Genomic DNA, 24310 nt, shown 5'->3' with positions numbered 1-24310 from the left:
CACGCCGGACAGCAGGCTGCTATCCGCAGCCTAGGGAGCCCTGTGGGAACTCCCGCAGGGCTCCCCAGGCTGTGGATATCTGCCCAGTGTGCGGGGCGCTCTGCTTCAGGGCGCCCACACGCCGGACAGCAGGCTGCTATCTGCAGGCTCCCCAGGCTTGCTGATAGCTTCCTGAAGCCTGGAGAGCGAGAGGGGTCGGTGCGCACCGACCCCTCTCGCTCTCCACGCTTCAGCGAAAGCCTGTATTCGCCTCATAGGACGCACACAGATTTCCCCTTCATTTTTGGAGGGGAAAAAGTGCGTCCTATAGGGCAAAAAATACGGTAAGTATTAATAAAATAAGCCATGTTGGTTTCTAACATGAATATGAACAGATAGAAACTAAACCACCTACTTCAAACGCTACTTAATAGCACCTAATACTGATTATTTTCCTACTAAAAACAAGTGTATCAGCTTTAGAAAATTGTGTTATTTTGCAGTTTGGACTTTAAAATAATTTACGTAGACATGAAATTTGTTGGAAATTTTAATGAGGATATCATTTTATGTGTGCAAATTTTATTTTATGTAGTTTTATGTAATTACAAAGTAGTATCAGTACATATTAACCTGCTTTGCTATATCTGATGCTACTAGTGATGCAAACTTTGTCTATGCTTTCCCTTCCATGCATAGACCTAATGTGTTGAGGGGAGAACATGACCATGCCCTTTGGCTGTGTTCCCCAGTATGTGGCAGAATGCCTGTTTAAGTGCATATGGCTATGTTTGCATATGGAGGGAAGGTTCTGAACAAATATTAAGTAAGAGTTAGTCTGTGACTGTTACATTGGAGTGTGATTGTTTGTTGGGGCATAGATCATCCTGCTGGCATTGTATTGACTGAATGTTCATTGGTAGGGCAGAGTTTCTTCTTTTATTTATTTAAACAAAATTGATATACCACTCAAATGAAAAACCTTTTTTTAGCATTTTCATCTGCTTATGTGCTCCAATTTGAATTCCTTCCCATTTCATTTTTAAAAAATGGTTTAGTTCCACCTAAGGCCAACTCGGGACGCGGGTGGCGCTGTGGGTTAAACCACAGAGCCTAGGACTTGCCGATCAGAAGGTCGGCGATTGAAATCCCCGCGACGGGGTGAGCTCCCATTGCTCGGTCCCTGCTCCTGCCAACCTAGCCATTCAGAAGCACGTCAAAGTGCAAGTATATAAATATGTAACATTCCGGTGCAAAGGTAAACGCGTTTCCATGCGCTGCTCTGGTTCGCCAGAAGCGGCTTAGTCATGCTGGCCACATGACCTGGAAGCTGTACATTGGCTCCCTCGGCCAATAAAGTGAGATGAATGCCGCAACCCCAGAGTCGGCCACAACTGGACCTAATGGTCAGGGGTCCCTTTACCTTTAAGGCCAACTTATTAGAGTAAAACCTGCTGGAAAAGGTGGGGGGAGGGTTGCTAATATCATTAAATTCAGCACAAGAAAGAAGGGATCTGCTCCAAATGAATGGCTTCCTCTGTGAAAAGGAATATATTTGGAGACAAGTGCATTCTCTGTGGCCAGTATACTGCCAAAGTAACATTTTAGGGTTTCTCTGTTGTAATGCAAGCTTCCACATATTGTGATTTCCCCAAGTACACATGCTGAATGCTTGACAATCTCACCATTTTTATAGCTCCAAGCAAGCTTGGGTAACAAATCATGCAGACCTATTTTAATACATTCTTTTAAAATCCAGATGACCAACAATTATTTTATCTGTTTTGACAGATTGGGGGAAATCCCCCCACCCCAAATGCATCCAAGTTAAGCTAGAGGGAAAGGGAGCTGGGTAGAATATTTTTTATCTCTTGCAGTTAAATTATTTATGGAAGCGTATAATCGGTCTTATGTAACTGCTCCCACAGAAAAACAATGACAGCATCAATCCAGAAAGCTAAGGAGTAGTCTTAGCTTTCTCTGGATTGATGTTGTCATTGTGGGAATTCAGGTGTGCTTAACCTTCCTTGGTTCGGGGCCTTATTATGCACCTTTTTAATCTTTTGCAGATAATGTAGCAAATCTAAGATTGACCTAACCTTGTACCTGCATTTGTGAACTGTGCGTATTCACAACGAGGTAGTAACTCAATGGTAGATAAGGACCTATGTTTAGTTCAAATATCAAGTAAAAAGCCAGAAGTCATCCCTTAATTCAGTCACCATTAAGGTTTAGGGAATACAATGAATATGTACATTATGGCCACACTGCATATGCAAATCCAAAGCCACATTTGTAACAAATCATCATCTCCCTGCTGAAGAGAAAGAAGATATAGAAAAGTGACTGGCTTACGCAAAAGATATGGGCTACCTGTTTCAAGGTACCATACTTAACCATACTGATTACATTGCTCTGCACTATACCAGTTACAGCTCAGAGAAATCCTGAAAACTGGCAGGACAGAAGAGGACAGCTAAATGGACGCTTTTCTGCAAGTTGGAGCCCGCTTCAGCCTATTTTGTCAGCCATCTGCTGTGCCTTGAATGGACACCACTATAAGTGAGGGATGGAGTGGTTTTTGCTCTCACTTGGAAAATGCTATGAGAGGGATGTTATATAGGACTGGGCTATGTTTAGAGAGCTAATTGGCTTTTGCTGAGAACCTGTACTGCTATAGAATCAGTCAGTTTATGCTATGTGTTTTGCCTCTTTAACTGCTTAACATTTGTAAATACACATATATTAGGAGTCTACAAACACTGCTCCATTCAGTAGAGTACTCATTCAATTTCAATGCTCTCTCAAAGAATACTTGGAAAAATGCAAAGCCAAGACTAAATTATTATTTTATCTAAATACCCTCGAGGCAGAAATAAACTCAATAGCTATTTCAAAAATTATTTTATAATGTCTCCCTGTAGTTATATTTGCTAAAGAAAAAATATGGAGAATCCTTGAGATTTAATACAGTGTACAAATCTGCAACAGAGCTCATATAGCATAGTATATAAGAGAATAGGAAAGACACTGGTTTGAATAGGAGCAGTCTGTGCTCATTGTTTATGTCAACCTTGATTTAACATTATGAGAACTAGTTAAGATGAACACAATTCGGGTTGGGACAATTTTGACAGGTGGGCGGGACAACCTGTATGCCAATCGTGTGATATCATAAAGATGCCATGTGATTGACAGATGTGCTGCCCCACCTGCCTATCAAAGTTGGCCCATGATCGTGACCCTGATCCAGAGAATGTGAATAAAAATACCAATGTGCCTTATTATCTTTTTATATGGGACTGCCTCTCCTGGTATGCCCTGTGGAGGACCTTAGGGTCCATAAATAGCAATACTCTAGAGGTCCCGGGCCCTAAGGAAGTCAGATTAGTTGCCCTTGGTGAAGATTTGACATTTTCTCCCCCCAAACAGTTTTTGATCTGGGCTTCCACTGAAATGAGGCTGCATTTTAAGTAGTATTTTAATCTTGTTTTTAAGTTGTATTTTAATAAAAAAAAATTATACCTGATGTTAGCTGCCCTGAGCCCAGGGCAGGGTATAAATAAAATTAAATAGATAAATAAATAAGAAGATAATGCCTATGAAGTGCTTTTTTTATAGTGCATCACAATGGCTACCTGTGAACATTTGCCTATAAATTTGTATTTTTAATGTGATAGCATTTACTCTCTGCATAGGTACACTGGCTGCGTTATATTCAGATTCACTCGAAATCGTTATACAGATAGGAGAATATAAGTTGGAGTGCTTAATGGCCAGTTTAAAGTTTGATGCTATGGAAACTATTAACCTTTTAAAATGTTTAAATGTTTTAGAATGTTTCATGACTCACTTTGTAACTTCAGACTAAGTTTTTTTCAAGTTATAAACTGAATAAATTTTAGAGAAACAGTGTCACTATTTAATTTATAAATCTGTGGTTTGATTTTCACGTTACTCTTCCTAAATATACCATCTACCCGCATAATCTTGATTGGAACGTTTTCCAGAGTGTGGAAGAAGGTTTTTTTTTTGTTGTTGGTTCTAGTTTATTGTGTATGCCCAATGCACACTTTCCCTCCTTTCAGTCTCTGGGTCAAATAAATATGGAAGTGGGGGTTTTTTTGGAGCTGCAAGTATTTGTAACCTAACATAAACATAGGAACTGATGGTAATTTCCCAGGTGTAAACTAAATTACTCCAGAATAAATGTAACAAAAAATGTCTCAGATATGAAGCAGTGGTGGGCTCTCAAATTTCAGCGGCACCCTGTACAACACTAAAATTTGGCACCTTCATCTCTTTTCTGCAGCATTGATGTGGTGCTCCCTGCAAAATGGTGCTCTGAGTGGCTGCCACGTTTGAAGTACCCTAAAACTGCCTCTGATGAAAGCCCCCAATGGAATCATCTGTTCTACTGAGCATAAAGACAATGGAAGCACCATAGAGCTTTCTACAAGGGACACCGTCAAAAAGCATTACCAGTTATTTTACTTTTCCCTCCTTTCCTTCCTCCCCTACCCTCTTAACATTGTTGGTTTTGATTTGAGGATATATTTTGAAAGCCATGCTTCTGGCTGCTTCCATTTGTTATGACCCTTATCGAAATACTTCTCTCTGTGGCAAACTCACCTTTCTGAAAGGGTAGATCTCACACTTCCAGTTCTCATGAGCAGGCTCTGAACCTCTTGAGTGCTTGTGGTCAATCCAGACAGGGAGCCATGGTGGCTGAGAGGGAGGTCAATAGATTCAGAGCTTGTGTGGAGACTAGTCATTGACTGGTAACTTGGTGTGTCCTTACTGCCAGCAGAGGAACTACTCAGGTTTGCAGCCCACACGAGACCGCCTGACGTGAAAGAGTGGGCTGACGCCGGGCTAGAAGCCAAGGAGTGACTTAAACTTACAACATCTGTATTCAAGTCCGAGGGTTTGCTGAAGAGAGGGCTACTGCCGCCACTCTGTCCACCTGCACTGCCCATGCTACCTGTACCTGAGGATGGAGATTCCAGGCTGCCTTGCCGAGCTAACGTGGTACTTGGGCTGGGCATTGCAGATGTGGATTTGGCACCTTCTGTATTTGGTGCAGGGGCAGTTTTGCCACTTGCTTTGGCACCAAACAACCTACAGGAAAAAAACAAACGAAACAAACAAAAGTGTTATTCAGAAAAGCCAAAGTTTCACGTAATAACGCTCTGAAAGCCAAAGCACAGGAATAATGAAAACAGCTAATAGAAGGCCCTTCTCCCTCCCCCCCCCCAATTGCTTCTCACAATCAAATCCACTTAAGCCCTTGGACATACTTTATTTTACTGTTTCGAAAGCATTAATTCCAAGATTTGTCTTTTGAGAGGAAACAGACCTTCCCAGGGAGATGAAAAGCACAACAGCCCTGTGTGATGAGATTGCGTAAAAAGATTAAACTTTCACCCAAATCCAGTGGTTAGCACAAAATCTTCAGTAGTTAAGGCATTTGTTTTTAAATTAGCACAGCATGGTCTGGACAGCCTTGTAAATAGTTGGACCCCGCCCCCCATTTCAAAATCTTTTTTTATTTTTAAAGAAGTAATTATACTTATATGACATGCAAGATGCTAATTTGAGGTCTGTTCCCTATCCATGTATGTGTGAAAAGATTTTGCAATTGTGTGCGGGTGTGGAGAAATACTATTTTAAGTTTTGGATATACAGTTAAGGCTATGACAATTTCTCTTTCTGCGGGGTCTGAAATATTCTACATCACCTTATGCAAAGGGTTTTCTAGATTTACAGTGCAGTGTACTAAAAGGAAACAAGAAGCAACTGGCATAACGTTTATGATAAAAACCATAGCAACCAAAATAGCACATTTGATAACTCGTATGCAAAAGCATTGTGCTGGCAATTAGCCACAAGAGGGCAGCATTGACTTTGTTTCAGCAAAGAAATAGGCTTGAATTCCTTAGAAAGATTTATGGTTTGATGTATATTCCAAAGTTGCTAAGATCAGTAAATGCTGATGTTCAGATGTCACCAGCAGTGTAAAATAGAATGATGGATTTTATTTTGCACCCCCTCCCGTCTGAGTTCCTACTGAAAATCCTGTTACAATCTTGTTGTTGTTGTTGTTGTTGTTTAGTCGTTTAGTCGTGTCCGACTCTTCGTGACCCCATGGACCAGAGAACGCCAGGCACCTCTGTCCTCCACTGCCTCCCGCAGTTTGGTCAAACTCATGCTGGTAACCTCGAAAACACTATCCAACCATCTCGTCCTCTGTCGCCCCCTTCTCCTTGTGCCCTCCATCTTTCCCAACATCAGGGTCTTCTAATCTTAGAAGATCCAAAACCTATGGGTTGTATTCAAACCAGCTTTACTCAGTGTAGACCCACTTAGATCGATGGTCTAGTAGGCCCATTCATTAAATTGTGTCTATTCTGAGTAAAAGTTAGCTGACTACAACCCAGAATGTTTTTAAAACAATTTGCAAAATATATAGTTAATGAAATTCAGTTTCCTCATCTGAATCCATTAGCTATTCAGGAAAAATTACAATCAGAAAATACAATCAGAAAAATTACAGTCAGATAGAGCGGCATTTATTCCTTAATAATCCCTCACCAGGAAACCTTTCAGTTTGTTAAGGGAATACCAAGGTGTCTCCGATATGCCCTTCTCGGCCACTACCTATAAAAATCACATTGTTTCAGTTCCTCCAGGTCCCACTTCCAGCCCTATGTATGTGGGTGCTATTCTTGGCTGGATGGGAAAACTGCATTTGCTAACAGTTGCTACAAGCAAAACTTCCCAACCCCAGCTATGCTGTTGCACCCTGAGTTAGCCACCTGGAATAGCATCAATCTGCTGTTAATGACTGGATTTAGGCCCTGCCCCAATTATTTCATCCCTGATGGACACTCTTCAGAGTCTCTAAAGAGGACACAAACAGCATGCTGCTGTATGGAGTTTTAGAGAGAGGCACGCACACAGCATACAGCTTTATTGATTTTCAAATGATTTAGCGATAAAAGTTCATGGGTTGGAATGCCAATGGGGGTGGGAGGCGACTCTCATCGGCTGCTTTTCACTTCACAGCCATGCAGTTCTCTCAGATGCCTACTTGAAAGGCTCTGCACCTGTACTCCAGAACCTTCCTAGGGTTACTTTATGTGAGAAATAAATCTTCGCATTTCTATTGCAGAATCAGAACGGACCGGTGTTCACTTATCTAAATATAAAACATCACTTCCGAGAGCCGGAGGCGATTGCGGGAAGCAGAATATAAGTCTGTGATTGCTCTGTAGAATTCTTGGGAAGGAAACAGAATAAATAGTGGAATATGAGGCCAATATTAATATCAGTTGCTTAAAAAAGAAAACTTGTTCAGTTCATACTTACAGATGAAAAAAGGGGTCTCATCTGATTATAAGTGATGGAACTAGGTATCAATGTGGGGAGGATAGAAAGTTGCCTTATTTGTTAAGTTGTTCTGACAATCTAGCTCAATATTGTTTACACTGACTGGCAGGGTCCTCTCCCAGCACTATTTGGCGATGTTGGAGATGGAACCTGGGAGCTTCTGAATGGAAAGCAGGTGTTCTACCACTGAGCTATGGCACTTCCCCTCACACAAAAACAAGCTGAGTCCAGACCCCCTGGTACACGGGTGGCAGATTGTAGGTTTGGAGAGAATGAACCTATGGTCAGCCTGTAAATACACTAAAATATTACACATGCCCCCAAGTCTTCAGTGATCTCATTCCAAAAGAAACCAGGCCTATGTGGCATGCTGTTCCTCTGGAACTTCTCGACTCTCTGGGGAGTGGGCTGAGCATAACATTGCCATTTCACAGAAAACCCCTTACCTTCTAAATGTGGGCGAGGCAATGTCTGGATATTTTGAACCTGGCTGCCTGAGGCCTGGTGTTCCACAGGCACTGGCTGAGGTTGGACTTGATTTTGGAGAGCTGGACAGCGACACACTCTCAGAATCAGAAACGGCCACTTTTTCCTTCTCTTTGTCTGTCTGGTTGATGGTAACAGGGCTGGAGCGCCCTGAGCCAATCTTCGTAGGTTCTCTCAGTTTGTTGGTAGCGGCGGCCCCTGCAGACTTGCTGCTCACGTTGGAGTCGATGCTGCTGGTGCTTGACCTGTGTCCGCCTCTGCCAGGAATCCCACTTGTGCTTGACTTCGAAGGGCGCGGCAAACTTCGGTATTGCAGGGTAGTCTTTGAGCTCACGTGCAGCACGCCGTCGTCTTGATTCTGTGAGCCATCTAGGCTGGTTTTCCTCCCTGCATTGGACTTCCCACCGATAGCTGCAGATTTGGGCATCTTCCCCAAGGTTGCCGATCCACTTGTTATGGTTGCACCGCTTGCAGAGATTATGGTTGAAGAGCCAACCCCAGCTTTCTTGAAACCAAAGGAACCGGTAGCTGTTGACCTGCCAATGCCCGAGGGTGGCTTTTTCCCCTCATCGCCACTGCTTTTCCCTGCATCTGAAGGTGAGCGCTGGATAGAAGCTCCTTTGAGGGGAGTTTTTCCTTTTTCTGAAGCCTTTGCATCGTCTGTTTTTCCTAACAGAAAGCAGAGTTTTTGTAGTAATTCATATTTGCAGCAGTACATTTTCAGTAATATATGCAAATACGTAGAATGATAGTTTTGTTATGGTTTTTGTAAGAGAGAAGTGGTTTGGCCCCTACTGGCATTTCAGGATGAGAGGTGTGTAAAACTGCCAGGCAGAATTCCACCATGCACTGTACTCATTTTGTCAATGGCCATAGATCGCTTGAGATATTCTGGTTGATTCACTGAACTACATTCCCCCCCCCCCTGCCATACCTCCCCATTATTAACATTAAATGGACCATAGATGTCTGCATACTTCACTCACCCATGTACAGCAATGAACTGATTCAGTTTTTAAACCCATATACACAAATTCACAAGACCCTGTCAGGATGTTTGGAAGCAGTCAGAACCTATGGAGACCATTTCATCAGAGAGTTCAGTTAAACTCAATTTAGGTGGAGTTCTGAACTACTCACAGTGGCCAATCAGATGCCTATACCACCTTTCCCCTCAAATAATATACACTTGCTTTGAGCCAGAAATCATTTGCTATTAATATTGTAAGGTAAAGGTAAAGGACCCCCGGACGGTTAAGTCCAGTCAAAGGCGACTATGGGGTTGCGGCACTCATCTCACTTTCAGGCTGAGGGAGCTGGCATTTGCCAACAGACAGCTTTCTGGGTCATGTGGCCAGCATCACTAAACCGCTTCTGGCGCAACGGAACACCGTGACGGAAACCAGAGCCGCACGGAAACGCCGTATAAGGAAAAACAGAATGGCACTATTACTACTTGTGATCCAGACTTATAATTCACATGATGGAACCTAGAATTACAAGTATTCTACTAAAAACCCTTGATGCTTTTCACTTGCACTGCTGTTCAGGTGTCACCTATTCTGTACTTCTGTACCTGATTTTTGCTTCCTAAGTACATAATGCTATATTTATTTTTGTTGAAATTGGCTCCGTTAGTTTTGGCCCAGAACGTATTATTGTGAAGTAAGAGCCGATCTGCTTTCTTTAATTGTATTGCATTGGTAAGTTGGGATCCTTCCTATGACTTGTAAAATATTGTATGCTTGTAATTCCAAGCATTGTGAAACCAGCATACCGAATTATAATATATTCATCACCACTCACATTAAAATTCATTGTTATTGTCTATCCCGACACATGCAACCATTATTAGCTGTTTGCAGTTAATAATAACACTTAGCTAAATTTGGTTGGCGTAGCCTTATAGCTTGTACTAAAAGCTGTTGGAAACACCTCGGGCCTATTACTTAGGAATAATTGCAGGTTTCAGATGTGGCGTCCAACGAACTAAAATGTGTCTATTGATTTTCATTTCGTTCATCTATCAATTTTTAGTCACTCGTTACTAACACAAACATGCATAGTGCTATTTTAAAGTAATCTTTCACAAAGGCCGAACCTTCCTTATTACCAGCCCAACTCATACATCTCACGCTTAGCAATTACCTGAATAGCAACTCTAATTCTCTCTAGAACTCTATAGCTGCCTCTTTCTACTCAAAAAGAGAAGATGTCATGTGGAAATTTCCCTAACCCATTCTCAGGGTCTTATGAATAAGAACAATAACTTGGAGCAATTTGCACAACCGACTGCAAGTTCAGTTTCTGATGATGCGCATTCCTACCAGGCGTCTTGAGAGTGCTTGTTCCTGTTTTGTGCCTAGATGGCGCTGCTCCTACTTGTGCGGTCATGCCTCTTCTCCAGGAGCCAGTCTGAGAGACAGACAGAGAGGTTTTCTGGCCCCCCTTCTCAGCATCTTCAAGCGCTCCAGAGGGATGGCCCTTCCATTTGCCACTGCCGTCAATGTTGCTGTCAAAATCTTCCTCTGGTTTCTTCAGTTCCTCGCTGCTGCCCCACGGTTCGCCATCTGTTACTGAACGTTTCTCTGAATCAGTCTTCAGCTATGAGGAATTGATATCATGAAAATTACTCAGTAATTGTCTGGCTTTTATTTTCTTTCATTATGGCATGAGAGTGCAGGGATTAGGAGGAGGAAACAAAGATTCACTTTAACATCTTTCTTCCCTAGCTCCAAATGCTTAATAGTCTCTCTGAGAAGCTTTTCCCCACTAATTTTATGAACAACAACACTACTTATACTGCTGGCACTAATGGTGTCATTTCAGGGAGATGTCTCAAATGTTATTAGCTTGAAGCAACACTGGCTTGTAAATGTCAATTAATTTTTATTTAAATTTTTTTTAAAAAAAAAACCTATCCAAAAGAAGCAGTGTTTCTCTGAAGCTTCCATATCTGCCTGAATCCCCTTGATTAGAACAGGCTTCCTCAACCTCGGCCCTCCAGATGTTTTTGGCCTACAACTCCCATGATCCCTTGCTAGCAGGACCAGTGGTCAGGGATGATGGGAATTGTAGTCTCAAAACATCTGGAGGACCGAGGTTGAGGAAGCCTGGATTAGAACATCAACATTGCCTAAGAGACCCTAAGACAATGGCCCCCATAAAATGGAAAGCTAGAGAACATTAAAAATGAATAATCTCTTGCTCCAGATTTTTCCAGACTCCAACACCCAAATCTTGGCATGATGAAACTGGTCCAATGGACTTAGAATTACATAACGAGTTAACCTGGAATCTTATTAGTATAAGCCTATTAATGTTAATACCACTAAGTAAATGTATCTGGGTGTACTGCTGCAGCCCTCCACCCCTGAATGCTTCTGAATTTCTGATCCAAAGCTGTTGCCTTCAGTATTTACAACCCAGAGGGCACAATGCAGACCATGCAGGCATAGTCCTTGCATGGAGAGGATATCCTTAAGTGCCACCTTCCTCTACCTACAGGTGCGCATGGGCAGGTTGCACAACCAGCTGTTAGTTGGAATGGAGGATCAGATCTCCTACTCTACTCAGTTAAATTCACTCACATGTCATAGAGGTTGGTGGTGCAAACAGGGGGGTCTGTCCAGCCTTCCCGTTTCCCCCTAATAGCCTCTTGTACCATCTCCCCATGTGCCTATATGCACATATGGTGGGGTGAGAAGGTGGCAGGCTTCTGCTGAGTCTATGGGAATCTTCTGCATATGGATGCTGTGCCTATGGGAAACTGGGGCATCTACAGAGGATGTCCTTCGCACCGCATTCACTTACAATAGCCAGCTGATAATAATTTGCAACAATTGGTACCAATTGTGGCTGTTACCAAATGCTGCTTATAACCAGGCCCATGTAGAGCTTGCCTGAGGCCTGGGGCGGGAGTCTTGTTAGAGTAAAGTTATAAGCTCAAACCAATAAGGTGACTTCTTTCCAATGGCTTTAAAACAGGAACAATGAACAGGGTCTCTTTAGCTTGATTTCATGTTTATTTTTAAGAGCCTTGGGCTCATGCGCCAAAAACAGAAAACAAGAAGCAGATTCAAATGTGTCAAAAGTTTGCAATATGCTTACCAAAGTTGTCAGTGCTGCAATAATTGGCTTGACTGAAATGTGGCTCTCATTAGGGGCCAATAGACCAACATAGGGCACAACAGCTCTTTAAAATAGCCGGGCTGCGATCTGTATCCTTACACATGGCGCTTGCATTTATAAAAGGGGTGTGATAATCTCGAATAGCATGACACTTTACCTTTAAACCACCCCCTCTTCATCAGAATAAAGTACAGAAGTTCCTAGAAATTTCAAGCTGTGAGCAATAGAAAATGTGATAGCGCCATTAAACTCCAGCAGTGTTTATGACTCTCCACAGGCCCTTGATGAGGAAACAGGTCTTCCTCTTTGGTACACAAAGATACATGCACAGAAGTTGGGGCTTGTTTGTCTTTGTATTCAATTAACTGTTTCATTGTGGTTTTATGATGTCACTGTATCATCAGATTTCCATAATTATATCTGCAAATTATGCTGGGAGAGGCTTAGGAGGATTGCGGTTATTGCAAAGAAAGAAAAATAAACCACCCTGCAAAAATAAATAAAAAGGACATTTGGAAAAGGAGGGAAAATTGTGTGTGTGCAATAGTGAAATGGAAAAATAAGCAATAAAGCCCCTAAGCAGTGGCCTGGATTCATCAGGCTGCCAGTGCCAGACAGAGCAGAAAATGTCAACACCTACATGGGTATGTGCATTCTTTCTTGAAGAGGCAGTAATATTGGAATAAGAGCTGACCGATGATGTTGTGTTCAGATCATCTGTGCTGATGTTATCCAAAGTATCACTGAGGCCACTGCTAACTGAACTGCTGTCATCCCAGCTGCAGGCCGGTGGAGGCAGGAGAGAGAAAGAAAGAGAAGATGAGTATGTCATCTATTCACACCTTGATGAGAAAATGCAAATAGAAATCAGCTAGTTCACCATTCCCCCCCCACCAAAAAAAGAGGTTAGAAATTAAACAATGCCTTAGAAATTACACATGACATTGTATGTATCATTTTCTAGGTGTTTTTAATTAACCATTCATTTCTTGCTAAAAAAAAATGCCTCGCTAGCAACTCCATCAGGAAGCCATTCAAAAAAATGCTATTTCAATTTTTAGCAGGGCCAGGTATATATACCTTGTTGTTAGAGCAGATTGCTTCATGGTTCATTGGAATCACCTTTGGAACACTGCCAAGTGAAATTCATTACACCGGCCTGAATTTCTGGCCTTAGTTTTATTATTAAGCTTGAAGCACTTCTATGGGTTTCCCGGGAAAAAGAAAAAGAAAAGAAATATTTCTTTTGGATGTACTCTAACCAACTGTCAAGCCCGATTCGTGCTTTAGATCTCAGATTAGGTTTGAAGTTTGTCCACCCTGTCTAGCCAACACCAACAAAGCCTGAAGGAGAAAAGCATGATTGCAAAAACGGGAGGATATGCAGTGGACATGTGTCAGGGAGCAATGATTGGATGCAGATCCTTGATGTAAATCCATTGCACGTTTTCAGCAAGCCTGCCTGCACAGCTTGTGACCGATTGATGTAGTGAAGGCTGCCAACTACACAGGGGAGTGACAACCACTCCCTGCTCTGTCCATCCCAGATAAGCAGAAATTTCCCTATCAGAAATTTGCGACTTTTCATGAGATTCCTATTGCTTTCTTCAAAATTCCTCAGATGTTTGCCAAACAGGAGCCACCAAGATTGCTTTGAAACCTCACATTTATTTGTTGTGAGTTACCCTGAGGCGCTTTTTTGTATTTTATAGCATGTGGTAGGACATAAATTGAATGAATAAATTGCAACAGTACTTTGGCCTCAGGACTGAAGCTGAGCAATTCCCTTGTCCCTTATTGATTACTTTCTGCCCCAGGTTCAAAACCACCTATTAAGACATTAATTATCTTTAGTACTCAGTTTTGAGAGGATTTGAGAGTATTTGTATCCAGGCTTTTCATACTCTCTATAGACACCCCCCCCCCATAATAATAATTCAGTAGCACACTTCAAAAACAATTCTGGGCTGTGTCCAAGTTTTAGTTTAAGTAAGAGGTGACCATTAAAAGTAGATGTTGAGCTACTTGATAAATGAAGTTGGGTCAACCAGATTTTTAGTTGATTTGCACAGTCATGGTAGGTGTTTTACCATCTGCAGACTCCCACATCAAGAAAGAAAGCCACCACACTATGAAAAGCTGTTTTTCACTTGAGTGTACCACATTAGCTTTTTCTGTGACACTTCTTGATGTGTAAGCAAATGCAGCTGTTGCTTCATCTCACAGCTGTTGCATGAACAGTACACCCTCCCCAATCTATTAAAAGAAGTTGGTGGGGCGAGGTGTGAGGTGGCCAGACATGATGGAGCTGAGCGATTAGAAAGACTTCTGCAGGCAGAAACTCAATCATTTGAGGAATGTTTAACAACTGCTGTTTAAAAAAAAAATCAAAGCGACTTCATGATTTTTTACAATAAACGTTTAGACTCTTCACTGCTGCTGTATCATGTCAATGATAATGTCCATGTGTAATCGGAAACATGCCATTAAATAAGAATTTCCCTAAGCAACTGCCTGCGAGATAAAATAATTATCTCAAATTAGAGAGTGCTATTAATTTTGTTTGCTATATTTGCAAGATTTAATCGGCTTTCTCTGAAACTCATGTAATGAACTTATCACTGGGTTAGGTCATCAGAAGTTCAATTCAAGCACTTCATGCTCATCTGATGGGCCAAACTGCATGGAGGAAGAAACAAAATAAAAAATTCATTCCAGTAGCACCTTAGAGACTAAGTTTGTTATTGGTATGAGCTTTCGTGTGCATGCACACTTCTTCAGATACACTGAAACGGAAGTCTGGTGACTTCTGTTATATATATAGTGAGAGGGTGGGGAGGGGTATTACTCAGAAGGGTGGTGGGAATGGGTGATTGGCTGATAGGTGTGGTAAACCTGTTGACGACTGTTAACGACTGCAATTAGTCTTACAGGAAAAAGCAAGGGGTGAGATGGCTAAAAATAGCTTTATCATGTATAATGAGAGAAGAATCCAATGTCTCTATTCAGAATAGGTCTCTCCATGGTTTTAAGTTTGGTAATAAGTTGCAATTCAGCAACTTCTCTTTCCAGTCTATTTCTGAAATTCTTTTATAATAAGACAGCTACTTTGAGATCTTTGTATCTGAAGAAGTGTGCATGCACACGAAAGCTCATACCAATAACAAACTTAGTTGGTCTCTAAGGTGCTACTGGAAAGAATTTTTTATTTTGTTTCAACTACGGCAGACCAATACGGCTACCTACCTGTAACTATGCATGGAGGAAGATGTGACTTTGAGCAGTCACATGTAAAGCAGGGGCAGAGTGCAATTTAAAAGCATAAAAAGCACACACAGGCAAGTCTCATCCACTACTTCTTCCTCTGAAGGAAACCTCCCTATAGCTGATTTCTTTACAGCTGTGCTGACCTCTGGTAATGGAGCCTGGAAGAGGGATAACCTCATTTTAAGACCAGGGGGTGGACTAATCCACGGACCATATCTGTGCATGAAGCAATTACTGATGCCCCCCCCCAACAATACAGCTGCTGCATTGGTGCAAATGTGAGCAGGAGGTGATGCTGAGCAGCAGGTGGTCTGTTGAGCCCTCTCAGGGTGCTAGTGTGAGCAAAGAGTTTTCAAACCTCTCCACTCAAGACTAGAGCAACGTTGGTGATGTGGACCTCTCCAACGCCTTGCTCAACAGACAATGGTGAATAGCAACGCTTTTGCCTTCTGTCCTGATTCACTGTGGCTTTCTGCCTTGAATAGCACAGTAGTAGGTGCTTCTGGAGCAATGCAGTGGAATTGTCCATCAAGTAATAATGAAGAGAGTTTTTCTAGGGGAGGGACAGCTCGCCAGGAAAACTCCACCTGTCTTTGAGGGTTTTTTCATTGGAGGAGATTGGAGGAAACTGTCTCCTTTCATTTGCAGGTAGGAAGTGAAGAAAGACCCTTTGCTCCACTCCTTCCCCACCCCCACTCCCAACTACTGGGCACAAATGAGTTGATTTAACATGGAATAAGGAGGGAAGGGAGTGTGGGAACCTAAAATGGAACAGCAGAAGAATTTAACAGAATAAGGGGTGGAGTGCATATAGCTCAGTAAATTTAATTATTGATAACATATTGAATCAATAAATAAGGGAGAGAGGAATTTTGGCTTTGGTTATGCTCGCTTTAAAACTTTGGCCACACCTATCTTTACACTCCAGCCACACCCACTTTGACATGTGGCTCCCAAAAGGTTTGCCCTGGATCTTTGTGGCCCTCAGCCCAAAAAAGGTTAGCCATGTCATCCCTGTTTTAGGAAATGGACTACAGTTTAGGGAAGAGAGAGAAGTAGCAGATAGGGGGAAGAATTCTGAATCCACAGACAAAAAGGTTCCTTGTGTACTTTAAATCACCTTTTCCCATTTTCCCACTTTATAAGTGAGGTTGATTTTAAATTAGCTTTTTCCCCACCTTCTATCCTGAGCTAGTATTTTCAAGTGGCACATTTCTCTAGATATGAATAGGCTTTTTTTTACCATCACTTGTGAAAACACCTTTAAGATAAACACCTACAAGTTTTGAAGGTCAGGTGTTAAGCGGTTTTGCCATTCTAGAACTATACAGTACACAATGACAGAGGTAAATGTGTTCTTTTACGGATCGATAGTAAGGTAAAGAATCTTGGAGTTTGGCCTCATAAGCAGCTTTGCTCATTAAATAACAACCTAAATTTAGCCATCGAGCTGAATTAGGGCAGGAAAAGGACTTTATAACTGATTCACTAACTTCCTTATGAATTATTTCTAGCTCGTTAAGGTAGACAGATAAGAAAATAATTGGAGCATTTTACTGAGAAAACCTCTCTGTAATATACCATTAAACATCAATTGCGAAGGCTGCCTTCATCACCATGACACCAAGTTCGATCCATCAACCATTTTTGTGTTCAGTCCTGGGCATGGCGGCTAATGAGTCATAAAGCAGCAGCACTACCCCTGTCTAGTCAGATTCAAGATGGCACAGACTACATAAAAATCAAGCTGCTGTCTGTACAAGTCAGACTGGACAATGAATCCTTCTAGAAGTTTATAACAGCTATTCTATCTTCATAGGTAAATGCCTATGAAGGCCGTTAGACTCATACTTTACCTTCCTTTCCACAGCAAGCGTAATGCATTACCTGTCATTTTCAAGCATGGCAACCACTGAAGCATAAATTCCCTATAACTTCAGGGTCATAGAATATATTTCATCACCATTTTCACAGCTAAATTGTATGTGGCTAGGGAAAAAAATAGGAATAAACAAATGGAACCACCATTGTCTATTACTCTTTAAGGTACCTTTCCCTTTAGGTTTAGGAAAAATTGAAACATACAACGAAATAAAATGAGGCATTTTACCATTTAATAAAAGGGCATCTTGTTTTACACATGAAATTATGCCCTCAACTATTTCTGAGTTACCACATGTATTAAACAAATATGGAGAACCAGTGTTTAAAATTCTCTGCCTGAAAGAAGATATATATTCTGCAAGAGCAGCATGGGAGAAACTAATCTGCTGATTCAATTTTAATTGGGAGTCAAACTTTTTAACTTCAATTTCTGTTTGAAATAAAGAGTACAACTGGAGTATTACAGGTATCTGACAAAGTTATCTGTTGGATGGTAACAAGGTCAAAATGAAACAGATTGCACCTAGATTCTCAAATATTAAAAAGTGGCAAACAATATGTTGTTCATTATCCTTCATCATATTCAAAACAGATTAGTGGCATAACATTTAAGTGCATTTCAAAAATGTTTAACTCCAGATATGTATCTCTCTCTCTCTCTCTCTCTCTCTCTCTCTCACACACACACACACACACACACACACACACACACACACGGAAGAGACCTGCTGAATCAGGTCATGACTTCCCCTAGTCTAGCACTCTGTTCTTACAGTGGCCAACCCATGAGAAGACCACACGCACACATATACACAAAGTTAAACACAATGGAAGAATTCCATCAAGAAATTACAGTGATGTATTAATAACCCACAGGAAGAACACTTCAGCTAAAATTACCGCTCAGATGCTTTTTGTTTAGTTGCAAAACATACAGCTTGCAGCCAAGAAATTGTTTACATTTTTCATACACAGGTGCTGACAAGTTAATTAACACAAGTTAAATTTAGGCCAAAATGCAGGAGCTAAGAAATGAGCAAGTCACCTTGATTCTTTGTTTTCAGTTATTAAGTAAAATAACTTTCTGCTTCTTCCCATTTAATACTTAACTAAGCACCTATTTGTTGGTTTATCAAAAACTGTCTATGCAAGACCTTAAAAACAAAGGCAGCAATACTCCATATATATTGGATATAAATTTTACCTGCTTGGAGTTCATGACTTTCTCTTCCTATGTATGAAATACTTAAGTTTTTTTGTGTAGTAATATAAATGTCCTCTCCTTTTTTCATCGTATTATCCCATTTAAATGATTACTGTATTTTAATTGCACTTTGTTTCATGCTTCTCTGTGGTGTTTAGAGGAGGGATATGAATCCAAAATATATGCTTGCATAAGACAATCCTGTATGCAGTCTTAAAGGTCTGTGAGCAGCTTGTGGAAAACATATATAATGCCTATTTACTAGGACTGCCTGCTATGGAAATAAATTTTAAAACCTGGAACATGTGTGGGTGGATCCCTGAGCCAATCCACTATATACAAGAGGCAAAGAAGCCCAGATTTCTTGCCACTCTTGGGACAGAGTCCATCAGTTTGGGGCAGGTTGAGCGCAAAATTTGTCTATTTCCCGAGGTGCACACCATTTTTTATAACTAGTGAGTAAACAAACAGCCATGGCCCTTGCTTCTATCAACCAGTGATACAGGGATAATTTTAGAGACCGAATGTAGCAGACATGCAGACATGTCTATGCTACTATTGGGAACTGGTCCCAAAGCAAAAATTTGGCCAGCTAGAACATACTTCTGGGCAATTAGCAACTCTGCTGCTGGCCATGCATGACAAACCTTCTGACAACTGGATTCAGTTCCTGGGTTTGCTGAATGACTGAGAAGTATTTGGGCTACAAGTTGCCCATTCTGATACAGTACATAGGCCCTGTCCATAACTCTGTCATTGGTTAAATTCCCTATTAAGCATTCACAGAATTATCTATGTACAAAAGATTAAACCATGGTATAATTGAAACCAGATATTAATGTGGTTAAATTATGATAAGCAATACATTTCTTCAGGCTATGCCTTTTATAATTTTATTACTGAATTCTTCTTTTAACAGCCATACTTACAGGATTTTCTTTTTGTTTTTTAAAGAAAACTATTCTTTAAAATCTCTGTAGTGTATTGTAACAAGATATATCGAGAAGGTGAGCTTAATTGCTATGAGGATCAAAATACTCTGTAGAGAAGATATGTAAACTTTCTGGAAGTAAGTGTGTGTGTGTGTGTGTGTGTGTGTGTGTGTGTTCATACTAGCAAATGGTTCACTGGATAATTCTATGAAAGTCTTCTGATAAACTTGATTGCTCACATCCAGAGGGGCAAAAATGATACATGTGAACAGTTTACACATCAAACTTCGTCTATAAGTAACCATCAAAATCCCATGAGCAGATATCTCCTTGTGTAAAATGGTTGCTTACCCTAAAACAGAAAGTTGATTTTGTATTCTCTCTTGCTTGTTCCCTCTCAGCACGACAGCACTGCCTTAAGACACATGTGCATAGTCTGGTTCCATGGAAGCTTACTACAGCTATGTAGGGCTAATGTAAGAAAGGAAAGGTGCACAGCCTCATGCAAAACACATACCCCTATCCAGGGACGTGGATACGCTCGTGAAACAAATTTTAAGGGCTCATCCATACTTCCTCTCTCCCCGCTGCTTTCCCAGACTGACTTACAGAACAGGAGGTGGAAGGTGCCATCCAGAATATGCAGTTGGGAAATCTCCAGGGCCGGACGGTCTAACCTCAAAATACTATTGATCCCTGAAAGATTGGATAATTCAACCACTAAAGGAGGTTTGTAATGAAATTTTGGAGGGGGGAAAAGTGCCAGAGTCGTGGAAAGAAGCTTATATTACACTTATACCGAAAACTGAGTCCGAAAAGACACAACTTAAGAACTACCGCCCCATATCCCTGCTTAATGTGGATTATAAAATTTTTGCAGGTATTTTGGCTAAGAGATTAAAAAAAGTATTAGTGGAGGAGATACATAAAGACCAAGCTGGCTTTCTCCCGGGTAGACACTTGTCTGACAACACGAGAAACATAATTAATATTTTGGAGAAATTGCAAGTGAATATCAACACCAAAGCAGTATTAATATTTGTAGATGCGGAGAAAGCTTTCGACAACATTTCTTGGAGTTTCATGAAGAAAAATCTTCAGGGGATGGGGGTTGGTCAAGGTTTTGAAAATGGTATAGGTGCAATTTATTCAGAACAAAAAGCTAAACTAATTGTTAACAACGTGGTGACAGAGGAATTTAAGATAGAGAAAGGGACACGACAAGGCTGCCCAATTTCCCCATTGCTCTTTATTTCAGTCCTGGAGGTTTTGCTAAATATGATCAGAAGGGATCGTTTGATTAAAGGTATACAGGTCAGAGCCAAACAGTACAAATTGAAAGCTTTTGCAGATGACTTAGTATTGACGTTACAGGAGCCAGAATCTAGTACCAAAAGAGTATTGGAATTGATTCAAGAATTTGGTCAAGTGGCAGGATTTAAGTTGAATAAGTTAAAGACTAAGGTACTTGAGAAAAATTTAACACCGATTGAGAAAGAGAGGTTTCAGAAGGAGACAGGTTTAACATTGGTTAAGAAGGTAAAATATCTGGGGGTTAACATGACCGCTAAGAACTTAAACTTATTTAAAGACAATTATGAGAAATGTTGGGCAGAAGTGAAAAAGGACTAGAAATATGGTCAAATTTGAAGCTTTCCTTGCTAGGCCGAATTGCTGTTAAAAAGATGAATGTATTGCCAAGAATGTTATTTTTGTTTTAATCATTGCAAATTTTGGACAAAATGGACTGTTTCAAGAAGCGGCAGAGAGATATTTCTAGATTTGTCTGGCAGGGCAAGAAGCCCAGAAAAAAATTTAAAATATTAACTGATGTGAAGGAAAGAGGTGGATTTGCCCTGCCAGACCTTAAGCTCTATTATGAATCAGCAGCTTTTTGCTGGTTGAAAGAATGGCTGCTTCTTGAGAACACAGACATTTTGGATTTAGAAGGTTTTAATAACGTTTTTGGGTGGCATGCATATTTGTGGTATGACAAGGTTAAAGCACATAAAGCATTCAAAAACCATATTGTCAGAAAAGCACTGTTTAATGTCTGGATAAGATATAAGGACCTACTTGAAAATAGAACCCCAAGGTGGTTGTCACCGATGGAAGCAAAGGCTCAGAAAAAGCTCAATATGGAGGCCAAACGGCCGAAATATTGGGAAATTTTGGAACAAGAAGGAGATAAATTGAAATTGCAGAGTTTTGAGAAACTAAAAGATAAAGTGTGAGATTGGCTTCATTATTATCAAATAAGGGAGGCTTACAATTTGAACAAAAAAATTGGCTTCCAGGTGGAAAAATCAAAATTGGAAACAGAACTGTTAGATCCCAAAACTAAGATACTTTCAAGAATGTACAACTTGCTGCTGAAATGGAACACTCAGGATGAAACGGTTAAATCTGCTATGATTAAATGGGCACAAGATGTTGGACATAACATTATGTTTGCTGACTGGGAACAGTTGTGGACCACAGGTATGAAATTCACGGCATGTAATGCCTTAAGAGAGAATATTATGAAAATGATATACAGGTGGTACATGACACCAGTCAAGCTTGCAAAAATCTATCATTTGCCCGATAATAAATGCTGGAAATGTAAAGATAATGAAGGTACATTCTTTCACCTTTGGTGGACGTGCCCAAGGATTAAGGCTTTCTGGGAGATGATATATAATGAAATGAAAAAGGTATTTAAATATACCTTCCTGAAGAAACCAGAGGCCTTTCTCCTGGGCATGGTCGGCCTATTGGTGTCAAAGAAGGATAGAACTTTTTTTATGTACGCCACAACTGCAGCAAGAATACTTATTGCAAAGTATTGGAAGACACAGGATTTACCCACTCTGGAAGAATGGCAGATGAAAGTGATGGACTATATGGAATTGGCGGAAATGACTGGCAGAATCCGAGACCAGGGAGAAGAGTCAGTGGAAGAAGATTGGAAGAAATTTAAGGACTATTTACAGAAACACTGGAAAATTAATGAATGTTAAAATGATGTTGGAATGAAATGAAGCGGTTTTAGTAACAATGTTAAAAAGGAGTATGTAAAAATGATTTATTAAATAGATGAAACTATAAGGTTATAATATGTCAAGATAAAGAACTAAGATAAAAACAAAGAGGGAAAGGATTTGCTGAATTAACCATTCGAAATGGAATACAAAAAAGGAAGGTGTGAGGAAGTCAGGGAAACAAGTGAATGAAAAGTAAGACATTGAAAGATGGACTTATTTTTTTTTTACTGTTTTTTCTATTTTCTTTTTTTCTACTCTGTATTTTTTATTGTTTGTTTTCTTTCTTTATTATCTTATTATTTCTGTAAACTCTTTTTTGAAATTTGAATAAAATATCATTAAAAAAAAAGAAAGTATAGAATCCTGTTCCTTCCAGGTATTTCATTCAGGTGCAGGTAGACAGGATTCAGGAATTAGCCTCTGGGCTCCTGGGTACTCCAGGCCTCAACTGGGGCAAAAGATGTACAAAGATGCTCTCGCTTCAATGTGCTCTTATTTCATTACCATGCCTGGAGGCTCAGATCTTTTGCTCCAATATCCAGCTTTATTGCAATTTATGACATTGTTCTGCAGCTGCTGCCTCAGTGCCTTGTTTTACTACATAGCGGACTTAGCTCCTGCTGTTGCTCAAGGGTCCTGGCCCTCCGGGTTTGATGCTCCTGACCATCTCAGAGGACCACATTGCATGACAAAGATCATATTACCCCATTACCTTAACACTTATTCTATATAAAGCTTGCACATAAACATGTCAAAATAGTTCCCCCTCTTCTTTATATTTGGACAGTCATATATGCAGTGAGCACACTTTCCCAGAAATTCAATGGAGCTTACTTCTGAGCAGAGATGTACAGGACCGCACTATCTGGAGGTGCACAAAATAGTGTCATTAAGGTTGCTTGGCAACAGCAATTGTGCATCTTCTCCGTTCAGAGCTTTCAAAATGGCCAAGGGTGAAACAAGGCAGTGGCAAATACAGGGAAAGGGAGCAGGAATGGCAACTGCCCCCACCCCAGGAGTTGGTTTGTTGATTGATGCTCTCTACATCAATGTAATCCTTGAGAAATTATTAAATTGTTCTATGTAAAAACTGCTCATTTCAAAAAAGGTTGCAGGTTGGATCAACACAATTTTGCTCTTCCGGTTACCTCCATTAACCTCCCATATTTCCTTCCTGGACACATGGAGGTAGCTTTGGGGATACCTGAAACTGCCCCTTGGCTAGAACTGGGAAGTGTCTATTTCCAAGGAGGGCAGCTATAATTGTTCGATTAACCGTAATCTAAATTTTAATCTTGGGGAAATTATGAGTGGCAAAGGATAATGCAATGGTTTGGGTAGGCAGCAGATTTAACAAAAGTAGCAAACGCTACGACTGAACTTAATATTGCCACTGCATTTTGATGAAGGTAATAAATTAAACCAAGAGAGCAAGAAACTGTGTGCATGGTATAAAGCTCACTTGAGAGCAGCAACAATCTAACATGCAAAGGTCAGAGCTGTACAAAAAACAGACAGTACGCAGCCAAGGAAATCACTTTATCAGTTGGATACTAGAGACTGATTAAAGCTGCCACTGTCTGCAAAAAAAAAGTCTCATGAATATAATATGGAAAAAGGAAATCAAGCACTACCTCTCCAGGAATAGCTAATTCCCCCTCTAAATCTAAATGTTAAACATATTTAATCATAATCTATTTCGGAATCATTTACTTAAACCTTTTCTATACATAACCATATTGAAACCTAACAGGGTGGGGGTCACTTTTGCCACCTTGATTGTATGATTTTAAAAGTGGCTGTGTTAATGATATTGTAAATCAGGCATAGGCAAACTCAACCCTACAGATGTTTGGGACTACAATTCCCATCATCCCTGACCACTGGTCCTGTTAGCTAGGGATGATGAGAGTTGTAGTCCCAAAACATCAGGAGGGCCGAGTTCACCTATGTCTCTTGTAAATGTCCTTCCATCTATATACATAATTTGCTGTCTTCACTTCCATAGG

At 40.6% G+C, this 24310-nt stretch overlaps 1 protein-coding gene across 11 annotated transcripts in view; it reads right to left on the bottom strand.

The window, feature by feature from the left end:
- NAV3 (neuron navigator 3) overlaps positions 1-24310 on the bottom strand; it is a 424678-nt gene that overhangs the window by 57302 nt on the left and 343066 nt on the right. For 9 of the 11 annotated variants that reach the window (XM_053405009.1, XM_053405010.1, XM_053404999.1 and 6 more), the window contains 4 exons: positions 12629-12767; positions 10185-10461; positions 7818-8526; positions 4612-5100 (listed from right to left, as the gene is read on the bottom strand). In XM_053405009.1, the coding sequence (XP_053260984.1) occupies positions 4612-5100; positions 7818-8526; positions 10185-10461; positions 12629-12767 (1614 nt within the window). The remainder of the gene's footprint in view (positions 1-4611; positions 5101-7817; positions 8527-10184; positions 10462-12628; positions 12768-24310) is intronic. The other 2 variants (XM_053405000.1, XM_053405003.1) reach the window with 2 other exon arrangements.

Source organism: Podarcis raffonei, chromosome 10, assembly GCF_027172205.1.
Source record: "Podarcis raffonei isolate rPodRaf1 chromosome 10, rPodRaf1.pri, whole genome shotgun sequence".
NCBI classification, from domain to species: Eukaryota; Metazoa; Chordata; class Lepidosauria; order Squamata; family Lacertidae; genus Podarcis; species Podarcis raffonei.
The sequence above is the reverse complement of the archived record's forward strand: the minus strand, read 5'-3'. Positions and strand labels throughout refer to the sequence as shown.